This window comes from Elephantulus edwardii, unplaced genomic scaffold, assembly GCF_000299155.1.
Source record: "Elephantulus edwardii isolate Elephantulus edwardi_28Jun2011 unplaced genomic scaffold, EleEdw1.0 scaffold00148, whole genome shotgun sequence".
Lineage (NCBI taxonomy): Eukaryota > Metazoa > Chordata > Mammalia > Macroscelidea > Macroscelididae > Elephantulus > Elephantulus edwardii.
In genome coordinates this window covers 4,845,264-4,870,898 of record NW_006399898.1, presented here as the reverse complement: position 1 = coordinate 4,870,898, position 25,635 = coordinate 4,845,264, and the positions used below count along the sequence as shown (strand labels likewise).

At 48.9% G+C, this 25,635-nt stretch overlaps 1 protein-coding gene across 1 annotated transcript in view; it reads left to right on the top strand.

Annotated features, from left to right (window-relative positions):
• KNTC1 (kinetochore associated 1) overlaps nucleotides 1-25,635 on the top strand; it is a 70,270-nt gene that overhangs the window by 25,243 nt on the left and 19,392 nt on the right. The window contains exons 27-44 of the mRNA XM_006894703.1: nucleotides 1,254-1,357; nucleotides 1,543-1,642; nucleotides 2,461-2,595; nucleotides 3,735-3,854; nucleotides 6,928-7,000; nucleotides 8,407-8,474; nucleotides 9,647-9,927; nucleotides 10,969-11,141; nucleotides 11,900-11,997; nucleotides 13,125-13,263; nucleotides 15,049-15,105; nucleotides 15,954-16,117; nucleotides 17,689-17,793; nucleotides 19,178-19,306; nucleotides 20,459-20,575; nucleotides 22,510-22,619; nucleotides 23,919-24,126; nucleotides 25,030-25,119. Of these exons, the coding sequence (XP_006894765.1) occupies nucleotides 1,254-1,357; nucleotides 1,543-1,642; nucleotides 2,461-2,595; nucleotides 3,735-3,854; nucleotides 6,928-7,000; nucleotides 8,407-8,474; nucleotides 9,647-9,927; nucleotides 10,969-11,141; nucleotides 11,900-11,997; nucleotides 13,125-13,263; nucleotides 15,049-15,105; nucleotides 15,954-16,117; nucleotides 17,689-17,793; nucleotides 19,178-19,306; nucleotides 20,459-20,575; nucleotides 22,510-22,619; nucleotides 23,919-24,126; nucleotides 25,030-25,119 (2,271 nt within the window). The remainder of the gene's footprint in view (nucleotides 1-1,253; nucleotides 1,358-1,542; nucleotides 1,643-2,460; nucleotides 2,596-3,734; nucleotides 3,855-6,927; nucleotides 7,001-8,406; nucleotides 8,475-9,646; nucleotides 9,928-10,968; nucleotides 11,142-11,899; nucleotides 11,998-13,124; nucleotides 13,264-15,048; nucleotides 15,106-15,953; nucleotides 16,118-17,688; nucleotides 17,794-19,177; nucleotides 19,307-20,458; nucleotides 20,576-22,509; nucleotides 22,620-23,918; nucleotides 24,127-25,029; nucleotides 25,120-25,635) is intronic.

Here is a 25,635-nt window from a genome sequence, read left to right as displayed (position 1 = left end):
CGTGAGCTTTACTGCCTCTGAAAACCCGCCGGAGGATCAGCTATTGGTTGGTTCCAACCTGACGGTACATGTAGCAACAACAGTAGTTTATTAAGTGTGGACTAGCTTGAGGAGGATGCTTGAAGGAATCCGAGAAGGGCCGTAACGTGGCGGAGATTTAGTTAGCATGTGCTGTTGGGAAATGATGCCAATAGACTTGCTTGACACAGTTGCCGGAAGACCTACAACGTGTAACAACCACAGTATTTACCAAAGGGAAGCTCAGTAACTTGAGGTATACCTGGATACACGTGTTTTGATTTCACACCGTAATTCCTCACAATTTTTAACTAGAAATTACCCATGAGAAATAGTTTTAAACACTTACATTAGAGACACAGTAACAAAGCACCATGACTTAGCTCTGAGCAGCGAACTTAGTTTTCTTCACTGTTTGAAATGATAATAATAGTAATAATATTGAAATACTTAATGTTTTAATAATAATAATAATAATAATAATAATAATAATAAATTTATAATAGTGATATAATAATAATAATAATATTACACTTAATGAGATGTACCTGGAAGAACTAGATGCCTTTGCAGATAGAAGTTAAATATTTTCTTTTTTTAACTGAGATTTTATTGTAAGTTTGTAAAGAACTTGAATTTCTATTCATTCATTGTTGCACATTTTCCTCGCTGCCCCTCCTCTCCCCCAGTTCTCTTTTTTCTTTGGGGGAAAAAAGTTCTCTCATTGTTACACAGTTCCCCGCTCAGACCACTTTACTATGCAGCTCTTATTCTGGATTTTGTCATACCAATACTACCTGATCACATATTCCTTTTATACAGTCTCTCCCTCGTCTATTTCAATGCCATGTACATTATTTATCCCCTCTTTTCTTAGTTTCCCTCCAAGCCCCCTGTCAGTCCTGTTTTACAACAGTGGTACTATTTGTCTTTTTGTGACTGTGATATTTCACTCAGCATAATATCTTCCAGGGTCACCTATTTTGTATAATATTTCATGAGTTCTTTGTTTTTTAGTACAGCATAATATTCCATTGTGTGAATACACCACAGCTTCTCTGTCCATTCATTTGTTGGTGGACACTTGGATTGTTTCCAGTTCTTTGCTATTGTGAACAAAGCAGCAATAAATATGGGTGTAGGAAGTTAAACATTTTCAAACAAAGTATCTATGTTAATTAAGCCCTGAGATCTACACCCTGGTTCATGTGGGCTGCCGATGCGTCTCTGTGCAGCTCATATTTGATGCCGTCCTGAAGATCATGTACACAGCCGTGGTGCCCTGGAGCTCTGCTGTGGAGCAGCTGGTGAAGCAGCATCTGGAAATGGACCATCCCAAGTAAGATGACCGTAGCCTGACCGTCTGTGCACTTGTGTGTGCGTGTGCTTGCGTGTATACGGGTGTGTAGGTCCGTGAATAAGCCTCGTGTTTTGAAACGAGTTGATTTATGGTATCAACTCGTTTGCTTTGTTCCATGGTATTAAAAGGACAGGCTACGTTAATATCCACACATTTGCTTGTAGAGTCAAGGTGTTACAGGAAAGTTACAAACTGATGGAAATTAAGAAGCTCCTACGAGGCTACGGAATCCGGGAACTCAGTCTCTTAAACAAAGATATCATGGTACGTGGCACAGTCCAAGAGCCCTTCCTCCTCATTCCGTTTCTGCATCATCAGGGCAAATTGCTGGAGGGTTTTATTTTTGAAAAGTTAATTAGGCAAGATTCTCCTTAAGTTCTCTTTGTTGAATAGTACAATATAGAATCTTGCATTGTTTCTTAGTGCAAAAAGGCCCCCAAATAGTACGTTAAGAATGTTATAAAAAGCTGGAGGAAATGTTACACACAGGGAGACTCAATCGAGTGTGGTTTACCAAGGATAGAAGTGGTTAGTGGAAGACTGATAGGTTACACACACCCGCTGGGATAGTGGAGGGAAGGTCAGTGGATCGCGAGTGGACTCCCCAGACATCGTGAGCACTAATGAACGTCAGGGAACAACCGATGTGTAGGGGATTGATTGAAACACCCCTGCGAGGTGCTTGCCAGCTTTCACTCAGATCACAGTAAAAAAATGGTTAAAAAACTAACCACAAACAAAAGCCCCTCATTCTTAGTCTTTACCAGAAACCCAGAACTCTAAAGAGACAGAGAACAGGAGTGCCGTTAAGCCCAAGAGAGAAATCAGCTTTTTGTCTTTAATTCCGTTTAGTTTCTTAGTGCAATGGTTTTGGTTTTGAGATCTCTGGTGGCACAGCAGTGAAGTGATTGTGGTGGCCCGTGGGAGAAGCTGTGACAAGTGGCTTGCACGGAGCCCCCGACGTCCAGAGCCCGCGGGGCAGTTCTGCCTGGCCTACTGGCTGGCTTTGACTTGGAGTTGCGGTTTGGTCGTGGTTTCTCCGAGGTTTAGTAGCTGAAGAAAGGCTGTGTGTTGTCTTTCAGAGGGTGATCAGGTACATCCTTAAGCAGGACATCCCATCTTCCCTGGAGGACGCGCTGAAGGTGGCACGAGCGTACATGCTGTCTGATGATGAAATCTACAGTCTCCGGATAATCGACCTGATTGACAGAGAACAGGTATGCTGGGGTCACAGCGTCCTCTCGCGCTGTTTCGTTTTCCAGATCCTCGAAAACAATCACACCATCCAGGCAGAGGCGTATGCAAATCAAAGTTGTACCAAGAGGTTAGACGGGCCCCTGTGTTTTCATATTTACCGACTCTTCAGAAGGGTTTCATACCAAGCCGGTGCTGCTCTCACGTCCTTGGTGGTTCACAACACTCGGGCTCATGTTACATAGACGTTGCGTGACCCTTTGATCTCAGTGTAGAAGGTAGGGGTCTGCTGGGATTCACACACGTCTTTATATTCTCTCTCTTTACTGGTGGCCTAGTGGTAAGAAGCTGCGCTGCCAATCCCAAGGCACATGGTTTGAATCCACCAGGTGCTTCAAGGAAGCGGGGGCATTCTCCTCCCATATAATTATTGCCTCTGAAAACTGGCTGGAGGGTCAACTATGAGTCAATTCTGACTCCATGGTACACATTGACGAGATATACACACACACACACACACACACACACACACACACACACACACACACATATTTATATATCTATATCTGACAGTGATACGTCAACTGAAATAAAAGTTACCCATGGTGGACAGTGTTTGGTGGAGCTCCCCGATAAAAACAAGCTTGAAAGTGGGAGTGGCATCCACTTCCATAATAGCTTGCCCTCCGGTAACACTATGAACTTGGAGAAAGGATGAAAAATCACACAAGTTTTGAGGACTTTTCTTCATAGGGTCGCTATGAGTCACCTATGACTTGATGGCACTTAACAACATATATCTATATCTTTATATATCTATATACCTGTATCTTTATATATCCATACTTATATAACTATATCTAATCTTTATATATCTATATCTATATAGCTATATCTAGCTATATCTATATATCTATATATGCCAGTATCTATATATGCCAGTATCTATATATGCCAGTATCTATATACCTGTATCTATGTCTATATTTATTTCTATAACAAGGCATTTGCCAATGGCACAGAATTTTCAGATTCAAATAAACGGGCCCCTAGTGTAGTTCTCACAGTGATGTCTTTTCATTGTCACGTAGACGTGAAGGGCGTAGCTGTCAGCAGTCCTTTGCATGTGCCGCTGTTTTCCCTCCCTCCCAACACCGTGTAGGGTGAGGAGGGTCTCCTCCTGCTGAGGTCTCTGCCTCCCGCCGAGGCCGTGAAAACTGCAGAGCGCGTGGTCCTGTGGGCGCGGCTGGCACTCCAGGAAGAACCGGAGGACTCCAAGGAGGTAAGAGTTTCCTGACGCCAGCTGTCAGAATACACCAGTCCCTCCCACTTCAGCGTCATCGGAGCGCACAGACCGGGTCGTTAGGCAAATACGGGTCCTGGCCGCAGGGGATTCCCCAGACGGAGGATGACCACATCGTGATGGAGCTGCCAGCCAGGCCGCTAAGAACTGTGGCCCAGCCAAGGTGACGCGGACATCATTATCTGCAGACTGGTCCGCAGATATTTTCACTGTCATCATAAATGCAAAATGCTGGGAGATAAGACAGGAAGGAGAGTAGGTTGGATTTTTATGGATATTAATAATAGAGAAAAAGACAAGTGCACAAACAAAATCTGCTTTTCCTACTACTGGGTGAATTTCTTCTGTAAATTCATTATGTAGAGAAGAAACCAAATACATTTCCTTTGGGGCTGTGATGGAGCCTGAGGGGAAGGACTCCCTACCGTCACACAGCGCTTACAGGGCTGCCCAGCAGTGCGTTGCAGTATCCAGCGTGTGTGTACAGGGGGAAGCACAGCCAGAGGGCTTCTCGGAGGAGGGGACGCAGAGACAGTCTCACGAGCCGTGCGCATGAGTGGCCGTGTTTCTGGAGATAAGAGGGGAAGACCCTCATTGGAATGGATGGGCACAATGACTACCACAGGGGTCTAGACCGACCATGAGGCTGACACAGGCTAGGGCAAGGGTCAGATCTGTCGGCCAGGGAGTAGCCGGGAGTCACAGTCGACTTGGGGGCGCCTAACAGCTGCAGGATTGTGTGTGTGACCAGGTGACGGTTATCGAGAGTCTCCTCAGTCACGGACTGAGTAAGCCTCAGGGGTCTCAGAACGCTGGAATAGGGGGCCAGTTTCCAGGAGCCAGCCCACGCCTTTGTCGTGGTAGCCAGGGGCCATTTGCTCCCTTCATACTTGTACAGCGAAACCCTGTGCTCACTCTTGGTGCTGTTTGAGCCCAGTGAGCCCACTGCCGTGCTGGCCTAGGGGGAAGGAGCTGCGCTGCAGTCCCAAAGGCACGTGGTTTGAATCCCTCAGCGGCTCCGTGGGAGAAAGATGGGCAGTTCCTCCCGCGTCTGGACGCCTGCTGAAGACTCGGCTAGGGGTCTTGTCTCTTGTCTGATTCAACAGCGCACAGCAACAACCCAAGATAAAAAAAAAATTTAACACTACATACCTACACTCTCTCATCAGTACATTTAATTGTTTCTTGGGTGATTGTTTTGTGGGTTGGTGTTTTGGGTTTTTTTTTTACCTTTAGGGAAACTAATTTCTAGGCATACCTAAAGAGACAGCTGGTGGCCTGGTCCTTAGAGCATTACGTTGCTAACTCAAGGTCGGTCCCTCTCTGGTGGTTCAAATCCTCTCGTGGTAGAAGATGGGCCGGCTCCTGGTGCCGTTTCCACCCTCGGGAACCTGGTGGAGGCTCAGCCCTGAGTTGACAGTTAGGAATATTTGCAAACCAGTGGCCGGTGGGCAGTTTGTGAGGCTGTGACTCTCTATGGTGGGAGATTACCATCCTTCTCCTTAGTGACTGTTGGATTCCAGCCTCTGACCAGCACGTTACACACCACGCCAGGGGCTCCTTCAGCCTGGGCAGCTGGGGAAGTTGTACTCTGCCATGTGTGGTGAGTGGAAAATAGACTCTGTGACGCCTCCCTGCATTGGTCCTTCTCCTGTTACGCAGGAGGCACGAGGCTAAGGGACTTAAAGGAATTTGCTGTCTTGTCCTCTTATTAGCTTCTTACTGATGAAATTCACAAGCAGAAATTTTCATTTCCAGGACTTGTCCGAGGTTACGGGAAGGTGGCAGGCCCTCATCCCACCCTCAGATGCCGGGGCCTGTTCTTCTCACCAGCTCGTAATGCAGCCCGTAGTGAGACCGGTGCTGAGGGCTGGAGGGCTAAAAGCACACAGACCCGAACGGGAGCTGGCCCAGCGGTTTTCACACACGCACAGAGCAGTGACACTGGTGACGCCCATCGCGCCGGGCCGCCATGGTCACAGCCTTTCCCTTCACCATCACCGTCATCTTCACCATCAGTGTCGGAGGCCCCGAGGCAAGGGCTCCCTTCCCTCCACCCCCTCCCTCGCGCTGTTGTAACCGAGGGGTTCCGGGCCCGGTTCTGGGAGTCAGAACTGACTCCGCGTGATGGATTTGGAAGGAGCCCGAGTGGTGCCATGGTTAAGCACTGGCTGCCAGCTGAAAGTGTGGGGGTTCAAGTCCACCGGCTGCTCCACGGAAGTGAAATGAGGCAGCCCGCTGTTGTGAAGATGCACCCCCTGGGAAACCCGTGGAGGAGCGGCTCTCTGTCCAGCAGGGTGGCCGCGAGTTGGCATTTATTGACTCGATGGCTGCGGGGTTTTTGTTTCTGTATTTCCCTGTTTCATGGACGTGATGATATGACATTTGCCTTTTGGTGAGTGAGTGTGGCACTCGGCAGATCAGCCAGGTCACCATGTCGTCGTGAGGCTTGGAACTTCACTTCTTCGGGTCATAGGTGTGCAGTTAGAGCGCACCTTGTCATTCCGTCATCTGTTGGTGGACCAGGGCCTCTCCTCTTCGGCCACTGGGAACAGAGTCGTGATGTGACACGTGCATGTTGAGTGCCGTGTGGGGACCAAACCTTCCCGAGTATTTCCCCGCCGTCATCTAGTGTACAGCTTCTGCCCGTTTGATTTTCTTCTCTCCTCACACCCCTCCTCCCGTTTTAAAATCTGGTTTAGTTTCTAAATAAGTTATATTCTTACATGTCTGTTCTAAACTCTTTTCCAAATAGTAAATAAGCTGGAAGTAGATTTGCTTTCTTTTAGCTGTAACAGGACTGATAAGTTGTTTAGGATATTTGCTTGTTCTGTTGTTTCTCCCAACCGTTTATCCCGAGTGTATACGTGGTGGTTTCTTGGTGAGCTTGTGTTTAATTTTGACTCTGTTTTTGCCGCTCACATCTGTTCCTCCCCACCTTGGACGTGCCACTCTTCAGCGCTTTTGTTCTGGTTCTGTAGTTCTCAGTTGTTTACTTCTGGATGAAGTAGTCAGCAAGAACAACAGACTTTCCATTGTGTTTTTCTCTCAGGACCAGGCCTGGAGGCTGTCAGTGGCCAAGACGTCAATAGACATTCTGAAAACACTGTGGAGTCTCCTGAAAGGTAACTCCTCCCTAATCCGCCCTTTGCTGTGCTCTGAGCGCGGCTCCCTTCTGTACGCTCTGCTTCCTGCCTCTGGCTTTACTGATGGTGCTGTTTTTCTTCTTGGAAAGCCCCTTCTTGCCTTATTCTTTCAATTGGTCACTTCTCTTCTTAGAGAATTATCTAAACTCCGCTGTCAACGTCCTGAAAGCTGGAGCGGATGAATAACCTGTAGAATAGGAAACCAGTTTGCTCTGTAAACTTACACTCAGATCACTGTAAGAGGTTAAAGTATAAGTTACCAAAATGAAATTTGCCCCATCTGCCCTGCTGACCGGGGACCACAGAGTCCCGGGCAGCTTGGGAGAGAAACATGGGACAGGATTCAAAATTTAAAACAAACCCAGAACAGCTAGTCTAATAGAGACTGTCGGGACCCCTAAGACTATGGCGTTCTCTCAGACACCCTTCAAAGCTGGAACCGAACCCACTTCCAGGGCCACCTTTCAGCCAAACGGTGGACAGTAGGTGAGCCTTTAAAGGGGGCAGTGGCGCCTGTGAGAACATGCTCTTTTGGACAGTCAACCATGGGAAATGAAAAGGGCAGCACTGGCCCCAAAACAAGACTTGAAAGGCAGGAACAGGCAGGAAAGAAAGGCAAATGGAAATGGGAGCATAAAGGAGGGAGCAGGGAGAGTGCTGTTACATGAAGGGAATTCCAGCCGATACACAAAGCAAAGGTGTATAAGTTGTTGACTAGGAAACACACTGCTCTGCAAACTGTCACCTAAACTACAATCATGAGAATAATCACCATCGCCCTTGGTTCATATGCATCAGCGAGCACTTCCCTGCTAGAACAGGTTTATCTCACGTTGTGCTCTTCTTGGAAGGGGCTCTGGAGGCGCAGATGAACTGTGGGAAGATCGGCAATTCGAACCCGTGAACCATTTCACGAGAGAACAGTGGGGCAGTCTGAAAGATCCCCTGCCTTAGAAACCCTCGTGGGCAGCTCTGCCCTGTCCTACAGGCGTGGAATGGACTCAGAGGCTTGGCTTTTTCCATTCATTTTCCTTTTACCTGTTAATTATGATCAAAGAAGGAGAACTTATGTCACCTTAAGCTTAAACCAAACCATTAAGAGTGCACCTCGCCTAGGGAAGGGAGAAAGCTATAATCTATTTCCAAATAATTGCCATTTCTATTGAACATAAAAACTTCTTCTATTGAGCATAGAAACTTCTGTCTGTCTTTATGAAAAAATGGGTATGTTTTTAAATTTCCATTTTCTTATCTTGGTGCCTGAAAGAGGTTATTGGAGGCTTTCAAGTAAGAGCAGCAAACCCAGTGAAGACCTCGGCCTGTCACGTTGTGATGACATAGACGCTTGCAAGTCTGCCATAACTCTCTCAAATATTTCTTTTCAGACAATTTGCCAAAAAAAGATGAATGTGAAGAAGTCTTAAGCCTGTTTAAAACTGTCGCTAGCTTTCAGGTAAGGATAATGAGCTGTAACGAATGCTATTATTGAATCGGTACCATTTCTAAAAAAAAAACCAAAACCAAAAATACAAACATTCCCAGCCCACCAGCTATTCCTCTGGAGAAAGGTACACAGTCTCCTCTATAAAGATCAACGGTGTCGGGGGCCCAGAGGAAGGTCGCTGTGGCTCGGCTCTACCCGGCAGCAGTGGTTTGTGTTAGGAACGAGGAAAAGGGACGTGGCATATTGTTAAGTGAAGGAGGTGACACGAGCCCCTGTAAATGCTGACGAAAGGAAATCCTGAGAAAACGGCCAGAGTTGTTGATGTTCGGAGACCCTGCTCGGATGGATGCACAGAACCCTCTCCCCATCCAGGAACCACCTGGCCCCACATGTCTGCAGTGCTGAAGTTGAGCAACCCTGGGCTAAAGTGATATTTTTCTGTTTCCCCCCAATTTTTCCTGATATTATCACTTTCATAGCTTGAGAAACAAGGCCTTCACTTCTTATTTTGTGGGGCAGCTGACTGCCTTTGAGTCAATTCCAGCTCCCAGCGACTCTACAGGAGGGAACAGAACAGCCTGAGGCTTTCCACAGCCGTGGTGGCACGATGTGTCCCATGCTGGGCTGCTGAAGGTTGGGGCTTCAAATCCCCGGGCCCCCCATGGGAGGACAGTGAGGCGGCATCCTCTTGTGATGATTCACAGCTCATTGGAAGGGACGCTATCAGTGTGATAGCAGTGAGCTGTGAAGTCTTTACAGAAGCAGATTTCTTCATCTTTTTTTTTGTAAGAGTGGTTGGTGTGTTTAAACCACTGACTTTTCTGTGAGCGGTCAGGTTCTTTCCCTACTGTGCAATCAGAGCTCCTAAGCTCTGCTGGCGGGAGGTAGTAGACATCTTTGAAAGCTAACAGTGATTCTTTTTTTTTAAAGGAAACAGCTTTTTTATAAAAAAAATTTATTTTATTATTTTGTGTGTGTTGTGTGTACCGTCAAATCAGATCTGACAGGTACAGGAGGAGATTGTTCCTCCTTCTCCAGCGGAGCATCTGGTGGATTTGAACCATGCACCTCTGGGATTGCAGTGCAGCTTCTTGCCACTAGACCACCAGAGCTCGCCGATTCTTTTTTTTTGACAGTACAGGTATCGGGAAGACTTATAACTTGTCTGACTTTTACCGCAGGAGAACTTTGAGGTCTTCCTTGCGTTTGAAGAGTACGGCTGCCGTTCCCTGGTGGCCGACCTCCACGGACAGCACATCCGAGCTCAGGAAGTCGCCCAGGCTAGGCACAAACCTAAGAGGTGCCCGGAGCCCGCCGCTGCCGGGCCGCAGAGCCGGGCCCCGGAGGCCAAGCTGCACAGGCAGGCCCTGGCGCTGCAGGTGACCGAGCACGAGCTGGAGGCAGAGCTGACCCTGAGGGCCCTCCAGCACGGCAAGGTCGGAACAGCGCTGACGAAATGCAGGTGAGGTCTGGGCTCCGGGGGTTTGCCGGTGGTGAGGGTGCTTCCAGTGAAACTCCTTCCTTTTTACGAGTTCCTGCTTCCCTGTACTGAGAGCCTGTTGTCAGCCTCTAAGTCAGGAACAGTAGCATAGACATAGCTGATGTAGCGTGGTGATGAACTGTCTAGCCACCTAGCGCTATTGTCACAAAACATACCGAAGTGGGTGCTTTAAGGAACAGAAATCTGCCTGCTCCCAGTTCCAGAGGCGTGCACGTTGATTTGGGGCCTTGGACATGTCTGTCCTTTTTTTTTTTTATTGTATTATTTTTACATATACCGTCAAATCAGATCTGACTGGTACAGGAGGAGATTTCCCCCTCCTTCTCCAGCAGAGCATCTGGTGGATTCGAACCACATATCTCTGTGATTGCAGTGCATCGTCTTGCCACTAGGCCACCAGAGCTCCCTATGTCTGTCCTTTCTGTGGGCTCCTCCCCTGCCTCTCAGTGTCTGCTAGTGATCCCTGGTCTGGTGTTCCTTTCCCTTGGGATAAGTCCTCACGTGGCAGCTCTCTGTGTGCGCATGCTCTTGGGGCTGGTCGGTTTTCATCCTTGGTATGTGACACCAGGGAGCTCTGGGAGCTCAGGGGTAAGGAATTGCACGGCCAACCCAGAGGCTCACAGTTTGAACACAGCAGCTGCTCCGTGGGAGAAAGCTGGGCAGTCTCGTCCCGTGGGATTCATAGCGTTTGAAAAGCTGCTGGAGGAGCCACCACGAGTTGGTTCTGACGCGACAACATCGGGCACCGATCCACGGGTTTGGGATCCATCCCGTCCCAGTGTTCGCTCATTAACATGAGAGAACCCCTCTTTCCAACAAGGGAGCCGAGGCCTCCACGCTGTGTTTAGAGGAGCGCGTGTCGGTCTGCTAGTCACGTCGTTGACATGTCCCGTGTCTCCCTGTGCGCTGCGGAATCGATGAGAGCTCCGTGTTAACGAGAGGCAGGCAGCCGCACCTGCCTGCACGACGTGTATTCTAACCCCCGGCTCGTCTCCCCTGAAGGGATCTCTTTCAGCACCACTGCAATGCCGACACCGGACGGCTGCTCTTTATGACATGTCAGCAGCTTTGTCATATGTTGGCCAACGACGTCCCAATGGTGCTACCTGTGGGGATAAATCTTCCTTCGGAGATCCACGCCCTCGCCTGCCAAGCTGCCACCATCTGTAGCCCAGGTGACCCGATTATTGTACCGTATATTGTGCGCCTCTGTCCAGCAGGCCATCCCCTCCCCACCTCCCCGCTGCCGTCTCTGCAGTGGAACAACTCCGTGACTACAGAGCAGGTCACGCAGCCGGCCTCTCATTTCACAGGCCGTGCCTGTGGACTCAGGCACATGCGGGTGGGCGAGGTGTCGGGGGTGGGGGTGGGAGAGAAGACTCCTCAATGGTGACCCCCTGGTCCAAGCCGTGCCTTAAAGATGAAGAGGGAGGAGAGGTGCGACTCCTGCTTAGATAGAAGCAGTTATTACTTAAAGTATACTGGAGGGTGGGTCAAGGCCATGTGCAGATACTGTGCCATTTTCTAGGAGTTACTTGAGTAACCACAGATTTTGTTATGAGGGGAGGAGTCTTGGAACCCTTTCCCTGGGGACTGCACCTCCCTTTTAAAAGGGGCGGTGATACCTCACTCACTTTTGGGGTTTATTTGTCACTGCTAACTGTTCACGACATTGATCTTGACTGGGTTGTGACCTTCCTTGCCGTCTCATGCCTGCTTTTACTTTTAAGCCAAGGTAAAGAAACATGCAACTCTTATCACCTAGGCTGGGCAAAACACTGCAGAAGCCTTTCTGGTTACTTTTCAGCCTTTCTGGGTACTTTTTGGCCTTTCTGGGTACTTTTCGGCCTTTTGCAGCCTTTTAAGTGCTATAAAGTTACTAACAAGTCATTTGTTCCCCAGAACATCAGCTTGATGACTTCTCTTTTTCCAGATTTTCTACTCGATGCCTTAGAGCTCTGTAAGTACACCCTGATAGCAGTGGAGCTTGCCCAGCAGTGCCAGATGGACGACGGTGGCATTCTCGTGAAGGTGAGCCCTTTCCGATTGCTTGTCCTCAGACAAAGCTCCTCTTCTTGACGTTTCGTTCCGTTGAGACGGTTCTGACTCCCTGGGTCACAGGAGGGAACGGCCCCGGCCTCGTCTGCACACCCTTGGTCTTCTCTGAGTCCCTCGTTGCACCCACTGTGTTGGTCCCTCTTGTTGAAGCACTTCCTCTTTATAAGCTGACGCGCCGCCGTCCTCAGGCGTGGTGTCGTTCTCCGGGGCCTGGTCCCTCCTCAGGACAAAGCAGATGAGCTGAGGTCCAGACGCCTTTGCTTCCAGGAGCATCCCAAGCACTTGGCTTCCAGGGTGTTTGTCTGTCTAGCAGTTGGCAGTGTGTTCAGGATTCTTTCCAGCACCGTAGTTGAGAGGTGTGGCTTCTTGAGTATCCGCACACGCCTGGTCTGTCTACACGACCACGTGGAGACGCCGAGTCCACGCGAGTCCACGCTACTCATACTTGCTCCCCACACTCAGACACCAGCAATGGGCAGGAGGCCTCTTCCTTTTCTCTTTAAAACTGGTCACACTTACTGTCTTCTGTCTGCACAACGTTTTCAAACGTTAGGTCTACAGCAAGACCCGGCTGCCCCTGCTCCTTAAAATTAATGGTTTCATCTCAAATGACATGATTGTGAGTTTTAAACCAGAAGAAACCAACTAACCCCAAATCCCCTCTTGTTACTGTGAAGGCAGTTTGAATCATAAGGGCTCGAAGGCTGTATGCCTCGACTGAAGCAGATCTCCTTGTATTCCTCCCAAGGGGTGGCTGGTGGGCTCAAACCACTGGCCTTGCAGTTAGCAAACGTGGGTTCTGTTGAAATCCATTGTCGTTAAGTCAACTCGAATGCACGTCAACCCTGCAGAGCAGAGGAGAGGTGCCCCTTGGTCCTCCCAAGGCTGGACTTCTTTACACAGACTGCTGCATCTCTGTGTGCAGAGTGAACCGCTGACTTTGAACCATCAGGGCTCCTCGAGAACCTGGCGACATACTTGTATTTGACCGTCAGAACCGCGTTTGGCACAGTTGGGCCTGGTTCTGGTCAACTCGGGGAAGGTAGGGCCTCTCTTGTGCTGTCCTGACCTGGGTCTTTTCTGTACCGATTGGGGTTTAGACTTCTTTCGGAACACATAAAGATCCGTACGAAGAGTGGTCCTACAGCGACTTCTTCAACGAAGACGGAATCGTCCTGGACTCCCAGATGATGCTGCCTGTTATCTACGAATTGATTTCCTCGCTTGTGCCTCTCACGGGTAATTCTCATTTCGGTCCTTCCTGGCTTTGTGTGGATTTGGTTCTGAAGTATGGAAATTTGAGATGTTAGAAGCTTGGAACTGGAGTGCACGCAGTGAGACGGATGATCTCACGTGCATCACGCGAGCCGGAACAGCCAGAGACACAAGTGAGACAGCTGACTGTATTTCCATCAAGTCCAGAACCAGGCTAAGCTAGGCTGGGCTGCTGGGAGCGGGGGATGGTTACCCCGGGGGCTGTGTGGGGCTCAGGGCAAGCGCTGGGGGGACCAGACGAGGCCCTGTGGATTGAGGGCCCGTGGACTGCCAGCCGTGCCCGTTGTCTCATTGTCTGCTGCCCCTGGGATACACTCAGCAGTGACAGACAGTTCATCCAGTTAGCCGTGTCTCTTGCATGTCTGTATTAGAACATCTGTCTTCATTTCTTATTGGAGTGGTGCTGACAATTCATGTGCACAACTGGGAATTTAAAAAAAAAGGTTTTTATGCACACCCATGTTTATCGCGACTTTGTTCGCAATAACAAAGAGCTGGAAACAACCCAAGCAAGTGCCCATCAACAAACGAATGGATGGAGAAGCTCTGGTATATTCACACAATGGAACACTATGCAGTACTGACAAACAAGGAACTCATAAAATATTATACAAAATGGGACATTATGTTGAGTGAAATATCTCAGTCACGAATGGACAAATATTGCATAGGGCCACTGTTGTAAAACGGGACTGACATCAGGGTTGAGGGAAGACAGAAAAGGAGCGGAGGAATGATGTATATTGCATTGAAACAGATGAGGGAGAGAACTATTTAAAAGGGATATATGATTGGGTATTATTGTCATGACAGGAGTCCAGAGTGAAGGCTGCCTGGTGAAGTGGACTTGGGGGGAGGGATTGTATAACTATGAAATAATTTTTCTTTTACTTTTCAAGGAAAAGAGTGAATTGGGGGGGAGGGAGAAAAGCGCAACAATGAATGACTGGAAACCCTAAGTCTCTGTAAACTTTCATTAAAATTAATAAAAAAAATGTTTAAGTAACAGCTTGCTTTATGGCATCATATGAAACAGCACTATGTAGGTCTCTCCACATGCATGTACTTTTCTTCCCCCCATTTTTTTAATTATTATTATTAATTTTAATGAAAATTTACAGAGATTTTTTATTTCCATTAATTCATTGTTGCACTTTTCTCCCTGCCCACCCTTCCCCCCACCCCCAGTTTGTTTCTCTCTTTGAAAAGAAAAAGAAAAAATTCTTTCATTGTTACACAATCCCTCCCCCCAGGTCCACTCCACTATGCAGCCTTCATTCTGGACTCCTGTCATGACAATAATATCTAATTCATATATCCCTTTTAAATAGTTTTCTCCCTCATCTGTTTCAATCCAGTATACATTATTTATTCCCTCTTTCTCAGCCTCCCCCCAACCCCTATGCCAGTCCCATTCTACAACAGTGGCACTATGCAGTATGTGTCCCTTTGTGACTGGGATATTTCACTCAGCATAATGTCCTCCAGGCTCACCCATTTTGTATAATATTGCATGAGTTCCTTGTTTTTCAATGCAGCATAGTATTCCATTGTGTGACTATATCACAGCTTCTCTATCCATTCATTTGTTGGTGGGCACTTAGGTTGTTTCCAACTCTTTGCTCTTGTGAACAAAGCCGTGATAAACATGGGTGTGCATATATCTGCTTGGGTGGAGCTTCTGGTTTCTTTGGGGCATATTCCCAGTAGTGGAAGGGAGTTGTTTATTTGATGTCACTTCTCTTGTAGAAAGCAAGAGGTACCCGTTGGATTCCGTGAGCTTGCCTTACTGCTCGTCCAGTGAAGGTATTTAGCACAAGAACCGTTTGGCGTCGTGTTCAGAGTTTGTAAACTTGTTCATAGAGAAATTCCTGGGCATCCGGACTCTGAAGGGCTTGACGTCCTTCAGGAGAACCCAGGGCCTTGTTACTCTTCCGGAAGGTCAGGCGTGTGTTGTTTGGCTCACTGATCCTGAACCTGCTCATAGAGCATAGTGGTTCAGATGGAGAGGTGGTCGACCTCAACCCTTATTTCAGCCCACTGATTTCAGCACGCAGCCACTAACCAGAAGGTTGGCAGTTCGCACCCACCTGAAGCGCCTTGCAAGGCAGCCCTGGGGGTCGGCTTCTGGAAGCCCTGCCTCGCCTTGAAAACCCCATTGTATGTACATTTCTGCCCCCCATACAGAGCTGGTGACAAGAACCTCTAGGGGTGGGAGTACCTGTAATAACAGGCAAAGGACAGTAAAACCAAATGTACTACCGAGGAGTCGGTTCTGACTGAGCGCTGCTCCACTGGGTTCTGATGCCCCAAATCCTTCTCTCCACCGTGCAGTGGCCAGTGGTCCAGCCACGGACTTCTCAGCCAGTGGCCAGTGGTCAGTGGTCCAGCCACAGACTTCTCAGCTCACTCCCACAGCAACAGGGCTCCGTGCCTGCGGTCAGAAGATCTCATTAGGTAGTGCTGTTAGTTATCTCATGATCTAAATCAGGCCTGACCCTAGCTCTCATGTTAACAAACTTTGAGAATGAATCCTGTGAGGATGGAGGTGTGCTATCGCTGAGAACCGTTTCCAGTAATACAGTGATCCTTGGCGTGAAGAAAGTGCGGACGGTTAGAGTCTCTGCGCTCAGCATGCTTTTCTCCTTTGCCAGGAGACTGCCTCATCCTACCCATCATTAGTTCCATCTCTGCGCTGCTTCAGAACCTCCAGGAATCCAGCCAGTGGGAACTGGCCCTCCGCTTCCTAATCTGCTCGCTTGGCACCTGTCTTCAGCACCAGGTGTCAAACTTCATGGATGACAACTTGAGTCAAAAGGTATATCATTTTGAGAACAAATACTTTGCTTTCGGGGAAATACAAGTACAGAAGAACCACCAGGTGGAGGAGTCTGAACCCACATGATCCTCCCTGGGCTGTGTCACGGGGAAAGCCAAAATTTGTCAGGTTTCGCCACATTTTTGAGAGCATCTGCCAAGATTCAGGCGTGGTTGGTCCGAGGCACTTGCATACATTTTTGGTCTCATCCTTCCAACCGTACAGGACTCTTCCTTTAGATTCCGAGTGGTCGGGTAGATTCCCCGGGGTGTCAGGACATGCGTGGGAGAGCTGCAGTGGCATCCTCCTTGGGATTCCATTGTGATGAAGTTTGGAGCCTGTCCGGTCTGTGTGTTTGCTGTTTGAGTGCCATCATTGTTTTCTCAGTTGTCAGCGTCATTTTAAAAGACTCTAGGAGTAAGCCACAAATACACTCCCAAGACTTCATAAAGCCAAAGTGTAGTTCAGCTTCACCAGCAGAGATTGTTGGCCTGAGAATTATGCTGTTCACAGAGCTATCTCTGTGGGATCGAATTGACTACAGGAGCTTGAAAGGATCGATGGGAACTCTAGGGAGCAGTGGACTTATGTTAGTGAGGGAGGAACACATCAGAAATGAGTGAGAATTGTTCCACAATTGGAAGATGCTTCTCAGTGTTACCGAACGGTACATTTGTAAACTGTTGAAACGAGTACGGTGTGCTGAGTACATTGTCAAAAAGAACATAAATTACCAACAAACAAACTGACTCTAGACAGCAAACCAGCATAGACAACATGCTTAGGGAACTGGGTTCCTGGGGGTTTGCCTTCATTTGTTGTTGTTGTTGTTAGGTGCCGTCGAGTCATAGATGTCTCATAACGACACTAAGAACAAAAGGCCTTAATTTAATTTAATTATTGAAAGGCCAGCTTTAGGGGAGCTCTGGTGGCCTAGTGGCAAGGAGCTGCAACTACAATCCCAGAGGCGCACGGTTCGAATCCACCAGATGCTCTGCCGGGAAAGGAGGGACAATCTCCTCCTGTACCAGTCAAATCTGATTTGACGGTACACGCACACAAAAATAATAAAATTAAAAAAAAGAAAGTTCAGCTTTAGGGAGCTCTTGTGGCCTAGTGGCAAGAAGCTGCACTGCAATCCCAGAGGCGAGTGGTTCAAATCCACCAGATGATTTGCTGGAGAAGGAGGGACAATCTCTTCCTACACAAGTCAGATCCGATTTGACGGTACACATACACACACAAAAAAATAATAAAAAATTTTTTTAAGAAAAGGCAAGGTCGGCTTTCTCGAATGTAACTTGAAATATAAAATGGACATGTTCTCTGTGTACCTGTCGAGGCATGCAGCTTGTTAAGGCCGCTGCTGCCACGAGATGCAGCCTTTGTAAACGGTGCTTTTTTGTACCTCCCGGTTCAATTTCACCCATCCCCTACTTCTTATCACTAACTGAAAAGCCAGTCCTTGCTGCTTAGAGTGATGAATTGTAGAAGTTCCTTAATATTTCAGAAATGCTTTCAGCTCGACGCAGAGAAGCAGACCTAACGATCTTCGTGTTCTGCTTTGACAGCTGTTTGGAGAAACCACAATGGCTAAGTCAAAGAACGTTGTGCCGAGTTTGAAAGAAAAAGCCACGGTGTTTATCAGGGGAAATGCCACCAAGCTGTTGCACAAGGTGAGTGGGAGTGCGTGCTGGCCCTTCTCGGGCTCCTAACCGGCAGCCGTGGGCTGTGTGCGTCCGTACGAACCTGTGTGCTAGCTGAATGCCTCTCCGCTTCTTCCATTAGGGTGGGTGACGTCCTGCTGTGTGGTGGACAAAACGCCATCAGCCTTTTCCGCTGCTGTCCCCTGATTTTATTTCTTTTTATGCTTTAAAGCAGCTCATTGGTCTAAAAACCAAAGCCCAGACCACTTCATGGCGTCCGTTCTGACTCATTCACAGTGACCCTCCATCGTTTCCAAGGTGACAAACCTTTTTGAGAGGACACTGCCCATCTTTCTCCTTCAGAGTAGTTGGTAGATTCGAACCACTGGCCTTGCGGTTAGCGGGCCTCCTTGAGTCCGTAACCAGGATGAAATATCACAAAATGATTTGCTCCTAGGTGTTGAGACTCCACCATCAGGAGGTAACACTGCCCCTTGCTGAGGTGGGAGGGTTGGTAGAGAAGCAGACGGGGCAGACGGTCCAGAGCGAGTGCGTTTGGCTGTCCTGTCGGAGACGCTTTGACGGCTCTGTCCGGCTCTGGGTTCTACGCTTCGAGCGCACTGTTTGTGTGGAGGATTTTTTAGTTGTCAAGCTCAGGAGGAGATGCCAGCTTGGAATCACCTGCAGCCAAACCCCATGAGACCACCGTTACAGCAGCCTGGCAGGTTGAATGCCAGCATTTGAGTGTGGACAGGTCTAACTTAGAGGCACTGCATCTAAAGCCTGCATCACTTGAGTGTGGACAGGTCTAACTTAGAGACACTGTGCCTAAAGCCTGCATCGTGCCGCTAAATTCTTAGAGGTCTGAGAAGGGGTGAGCCCAGCACGTGAGCCGGAACGAACAGTGAAGTGGAAGGAAACTTGGAAGAACCTGGTAGGCTTTGCACCGTGTCCTCCCCTCTGTGGTGCTTCCTTCCGTGGACCTATGCGGCCCTTTTCTAGCTCAGGAATAGCTGACTTAAGACACACCCTACCCTGGTGCGCGGAGCACTGCTTGTGTGCAAGTTACATGATGGGCTGTGAGACCAAGAGGTCCGTGGTTCAAATCCACGAGCCTGCCATGGGAGAAGGATGAGGCTAGTCTGTTCTAGTTACATTTATACCCTCCAAAAGCCAGAATTGACTCGGTAGCACGGGGTTTGGATTTTTGGTATTATTAATCGGGTCTCTTTAACATGATGAGACGGTCTTCTTCCCCGATGGGTTCACCGGCGTAGGAGGCGAGGACTGGCGAGGGATCCAGTCCCGTCCCTAACAGGCCTGTAATTGAGTTTAGTGCCGCTGAGCCGCCACGCTCTGCTGACCTCTGCGCTGACTGTGGTCACTGGCCTCTGTGGCTGCCCTGTTCTTGTAGGTGTTCAGCTGTCGCCGGGTGGACCTGGACCTGGCGCTGGGTTACAGCACTCTCTCCCCAAACAAAGAAGTGTTTGAAAACCTCTGGAAGCTTGTGGACTCGGCGTGGCAAAATTACGACAAAATTTTGGTATGATCAAAAGAAACACGCCTTCGGCTCGTGACCATGACGCGTCGAGGATGTGACTTGAACTTGTCTTTGCTGTTAGATCTTAAAGACTTTTCTGGGAAAGGGTTTGGCTCACTTGACTCACTCCCAGGATTTCTCCCTGCTTCTCCCTGACTCGTGACATTTTGGTGGCTCACATGCTTGTCTTGTTTTTACCCAAAAGAATTACGGATACTTTTTATTCTTTTAAATCTGTAAGGACATAGCCAGAAATCTTGGTTTACACTCATTCTCAATTTGCTGAACCCCTCAGCCCATGAGGCAGCTCTCTTTCTGCAGGACAGGTAGAAAGGGGTAGGAAAACTTCTTTTGTTGGGTCTTACTTCCAACTTTGCCTCCTTTGGGAGTTTAACTTTCAGGGTAATTAAACCTTGAACTCATGAAGGAGAGCCAGATTCCATTTCTGACATCTTGTGAAAAACCCAGTTACGTACTTTTTATTTAAGAAGTCCTGAGCGTGTGCAGAGTGAGGTGCCGCTGCCCACACTGGTGTCACGAGGAAAGGTTTTCCTTTCACTGTTGGGCTTTATGAAGAGGCGCTTGCTGGTGCTGGTGGTGCCAAGTCTTTTTTTTTTTCTCCCAATTTTTTAAATTTAATTTTTATTATTTTTGTGCGTGTGTGTGTACCGTCAAATCAGATCTGACTGGTACAGGAGATTGCCCCTTCTCCAGCAGAGGATTTGGTAGATTCAAACTGTGTGCCTCTGGTATAGCAGTGCAGCTTCTTGCCACTAGGCCACCAGAGCTCCCTGCTAAGTCATTTCTGACTTAATAACGAATAGCGGACAGCAGGACCACCCGGCCCTGTGCCCTCTCACAGTGCCGTGCGTGAGCCCACAGTGGTAGCCCCTGCATTGGTCCGTCTCATGCAGCGTCCTGATTTTTCTTTTGCTGACCCTCCACCAAGCAGGACGCCCTCCCAATGGCGTGTTCAGAGTGCCCGAGACCGTCTCCCCGTCTTTACTCCTCGGGAGCCTTCCAGCACCCCCTTTTTCCAAGTCCGAGGGCAGTGTTCTTTGGACCGTCCACGGCCTTCAGTGTTCCCCACCTGCACTGTTCCTCAGCTGGTGTCAAACTTAATCCGCTTACAGTTGCCCTTTCATCTTTTTTTAGGCCATATCTCTGGTGGGCTCTCAGCTGGCCAAGCTCCACCAGGACAGAGAAGTGCAGGCCAAGTTCTGTGAACTCAGGACAGACGCTCAGTGGGGCGTGCGGCTCAGCAAGCTTGGTGTAAGTGAGCCGCTAGCTGTTGTGGGCCCCTCCCTGCTGATAGCCACGCGGGGGGCCGTGTACAACCAAGATCTCCGTCTTCGGTGCTCTTGGCGAGAGGGTGGCTCAGAAGCTGTGTTAAGTACGTAGAGTGTACACTCCACGCTTTCTCCGGAAGAGGGGCCCTTTTCCCGGTTTTCTGTACGTCCCGCTCCCTGCCATGGAGCCAGCACTGACTGACGCATAGCTGACCCTGCCCTGGGTTTTCCGTGGCCGCAAATCACATAGGAGATTGCCCCGTTTTCCTCTCGTGGGACCACCAGCAGGTCCGCACCGGCAGAGAGGTGCCACCTGTGTGCCTGCAGCAAACGCCCTTCTTCAATGTGTGGAGCTAGAAAGAGACTTGACCTTGTCGTCTGCTGCGCTCCGCCAGTGTCAGCTGTCAGCCACTCCACGGGAGGCGGGTGTGGTGATCGGTCCTCAGGGATCCCGCCTTGGAGACCCCAGGAGGCCAGTCTGCTCTGTCCTGCTCAGACCCTGCCCGCTGGACTGATGCCATAGCAGTGGGGCCGTATTGCGTTTTGACTTTCTCATTCCTACACTCGTGCACGAACGGATGTCCATGATGCTGTGGTTGTCGTGTGTCTTCAGGCTGGGAGACACCCATCGCAGGCCCTCCATCCAGCAGGTTTTCAGAGGCAGTTCATCTCACAGCAGACGACTGCCCGTCTTTCTCCCACAGAGCGGCCAGTCGATCGCTGGACCATGAACGTAAACATAGACAAAGGAGCCGTGGTGGCTTAGCGGTGAGGAGTCGCGCTGCCAACCCAAAGGTGCAGGGTTGGAATCCCCCAGCTTCTCTGCCGTCGGAAGATGGACATTTTCCTCCTAAGCGATTAACTCCGAAAACCTGCAGGAGTGTCAGCTATGAGTCGGCTCCAACTCTGTGGCACAGACAGCAGCAAGCGTGCACGCATACGTGTGTGTGGTCAGTTGGTGCTGAGCCAGTGCTGGCCCACAGCAAGCTGCGTGCACAGGGCGACGTACCCCCTGGTCCTGTGCGACTCTGTGACTGCTGGCGTGTTGGAGACCACTGTCGCAGCCGCTGCGCGTTGTGCGTCATTTCCAGCTTCAGGGCCCCATCTGGCGTCATCACCGTGTGAATATTTTGTTGCCATCTGTTCATGAGCCGGCTGGTGACCTGTGGGAAGTGGACCAGGCCTTTCTTCCTAGAGATTCCTTGGAATCTCTGCTGAAACGTATTAGAAGAAATATGGCCAAGATTAGTGGTAAGGGATGGCACTGCCAACCCGAAGGCTCGGGGCTCACGTCCACCAGCTGCTCCACAAGAGAAGGACGGACAGACTCCCGTTCCTGCCTCTGGTCACCGCCGGGAGGGTCAGCAGTGAGTCGGTTCTGACAGTAGCATGGTGTTCACTTGGTTTTTGTTCCCACCATAAGTGACCCAGCTGTTGTTTACAGAGCTGGAGCCTTAGTTCTCAGCACCAAGCAATAAACCATTTACTGTCATAAACGGACAGACAGCTTAAACATCCGGCCTTCATGGTCATTTGTGCTCATTGAAGCCTTGCCTCATACCAGAGAATCCTCTGCTCTTGCAATGTCAGTCAAGTGGGTCTTGGGGGAACATGAAAGAATCAAAAAGCAAAGAAGCAAAGCCACCGTTCTGACTCGACGACTATAGAACAGAGTAGCTGGTGGGTTAGAACCAGCAAACGATCAGTCCGCAGGCGGGGGCTTCAAGCACCTCACCGCCAGGGCACCCGTTCCAGGTGGGGGAGCTGGAGAAAAACAGTGTTTTATTTAAAAGACTTACTAACAAAAGACAAGTACTTCACAATGGTACTTCTGTTCTCGTGTGTTTTGGTTTAATGCGTCATGAGTTTGGTTTTTGTATTTTTAGGGTGTTTTTTTTTCCTCTTCCTCATTTCTAGATTTCCTTTCAACCAGCTTTCAGACAGCATTTTCTCACCAAGAAGGATCTCGTCAAAGCCCTTGTGGAGAATATTGACGTGGACACGAGCCTCGTTCTGGAATATTGCAGGTAGTTCTTGAAACTGAAGTGGCATTTTTATTCTGAGGCTAACACACTGGTTGGGGACTCTGGTGGCACAGTTCATATGGAGTTACACTGCGGACCTAAAGGTAGCCAGTTCAAATCCAGCCGCATATGCAAGGGTGAGTAACAGGCCCTGATGGACAGCGTCCAGAAGCTCATGGGGGTCAGCTCCGAGTCAGCCTGGCTCGACAGCAGTGGGAAAACACTGATAGTCCTTTAGAACCCTGCTGAAGTGACCACTGCATGGGGCCTTCCTGTGGTCACCTCCAAAATGAGGAAATCCAGTGTCCTGCTAAACCTCAGGTCAAATGCTAAATTTCTAAAGGTTCTAAGTCAGGTGGAGATGGAGGTTGACTTTGGGGAGATGAGAAATGAGAACAGCGTGCAGAGTGAAAGTATTTTAGTGTTTTTGTTTACTCTTCAGTGCTTCCCACACTTGCCTGATTATAGACTTCACATCGGGCACTTAAGTAAAGCTACACGTTTCTGAACCTCCCCTGACAATTCCCTTAGACTGTCAGAGTTCCGGAATCACCGTCACTGATATTTGATACTCGTGGGCACTGTCCATCTGGTTTCAGAGACTGTGAATTGTGAACGGTCAGCAGGCGCGGGTGGTGCTGGAGAGCGCAGGCCACACCTCCCTCTGCGTTGGCCGTGATCCACAGTGACCCTGTGGGGCAGGCGAGTGCCTCAGAGTCCTAGAGCGGATCTGCAGAGGCAAAAGACCTCGTTTCCCTGCTGGTTTGGAGCCATCGAAGTTTTGGTTGGCAGCCTAAGGCTTAACCCACCATGCCACCAGGAGTTCTGAGAACAGACTTGAAAACCCACTACCATCAAGATGGTTCTGAGTTAGAACAACCCTTGATTGGGTTTCTGAGGATGTAAATTTTTTTTTTTAATTTATTTTTGTTGTGTACCATCAAATCAGATCTGACCGGTACAGGAGGAGATTGCCCCTCCTTCTCCAGCAGGGCATCTGGTAGATTCAAATTGCACACCTCTGGGATGACAGTGCAGCTTCTTGCCACTAGGCCACCAGAGCTCTCAGAGTATATAAATCTTAATGGCAGAGGGCCTCTCATTTCTCTAGGAGCAGCTGGTAGATTCGAACCACCGACCTTTTGGTTAGCAGCCCAACACAATACGGCACGAGATCCCCTTGGGGAGTAGGCAGAGAGAGGTCAGGTTTCAGGCTGGGAGCACGCGCCTGTGTCTTCCTGGGACACTGGGCCCCAGAGTTGCTCCCACGTGCGGCCCTGAGGAAACGGTCACTTCCCACAGCTCCTTCCAGCTGGACTGTGACGCTGCGCTCCAGCTCTTCATTGAGACCCTGCTGCACCCCACCAGTGTCAGCCAGGGCCAGGGCGAAGCGGCCGCTGAGCTGACCAGGCAGCAGCACCCCAGACTCCTGGCCAAGGCAGTCGAGATGGTGCCCTTGCTGTCTAGCACGAAGGATTTGGTCATCAGCCTCAGTGGAATCCTGCACAAGGTGAGGTGTTTGCAACCCCTCCCCGTCTCTGTCACTTACACAGCTCATACACTAGACCCAAAGTCCTGTATCTGTAGACGCTTACGTTTGAGACAGTTTTTAGATTTCAATATGTCAATGTCATTTTCTTGCCTTTCACCCCTTTGTAAAAACAGTCTTCCCTGAAGTTTTGGAAATAGTACCTGCTCTTTTGAAAAAGATGCACGGAAAAGTGTAAATCAAAACCAGAAAGTTCTCTGTGATCTCACTTACCAGAGATGCAAATGTCAACATTTCAGTGATGAAACGGCTGCCATTTGCTCCTCTGTCCGCGTGATTGTCACCACGTGCGTCTGTCTGGTTTTCCTGGCTGACTTTTGGTTACACCACATGTGTGAAAGGTGCTGGGTTAACCAGCACTTTATGGATAGACTCTTTAAGTTCTGAGGGTTTTTCATGATGAATTTTGGAGTGGGTGTCTTTGTGCACACGCTGTAATCCTCTTATCTGATTTCTTTTTTTAAAAGAAAGCTTGTGAAGTTTGGAATTGTTTTGGACACAGGGTGGTTGGGGTGGTGTGAGGGTGGGTGGGAGATGGACACCTAGCTTTCAGCGTCATCTGTGCAGAGATCTTCCTTGTGTTGGTGGTCCTTTGTACAGATAAGTTCTGGAACCAGGCTCTTAAGTGGGCAGAAGTAAAGAGAAAAGTGAAAACCTCCTTTCTTTTTAGAAATATCTATCTATCTATCTATCTATCTATCTATCTATCTATCTAAATTCCACCTGATTAATTGGTGTATTCTACCATACGCACTGCATTGAGATCTTAAGCTAGTAGGTTGTATTGATGAAGGCACTGGATAAGATCATCTACTATCGTGGAAATGTCTACTTAAGTTGTGAACGATTTCTGTTTTTATGCAGTTGGATCCCTATGACTATGAAATGATTGAAGTTGTCCTGAAAGTTATAGAAAGAGCGGATGAGAAGATAACCAACATTAACATTAATCAGGTAGAGAAAATTTATGCAAAGCCAAAACTCATCTTTATTATGTGGATCGTAAAAATCACAGGTTGCCCAGGGTAACTTCAGGTGTCCTTTAATCTCCATGCCTTCTCTTTGCACCTGTATACAAGGGGGCAGGTGAATGCACACATGGGGTCACGGTTGTGGTCACTACCCAGACACATGGATCGGTTGAGTAGGTTTGACCAATTCGGACCAGGTTCTCTTAAAATCCCTTGGTCAGATGACACACGGTCCTTGACGTTGGCGTTCTTCCTGCTCGGTTGATGAGGACCAGCTGAGGTCTCTAAAGCTTGCGGGTGGCCGTCTGAGAGACAGCTATTGTCTCCAGTCACCTGGAGCAAAGGAGAAAGAGACCAAAGGCTGATGCTGCCAAGCTGCCTCGAGTGACTGTTAGGAATAAGGACCAAGAGATGAGCCCAGAGAAAATGGGAGAAAAGGACAGAACATGATTAAAATTCTTAACAAAACAGGGAAACTTGCTAGACCAGTAGAGGAAGC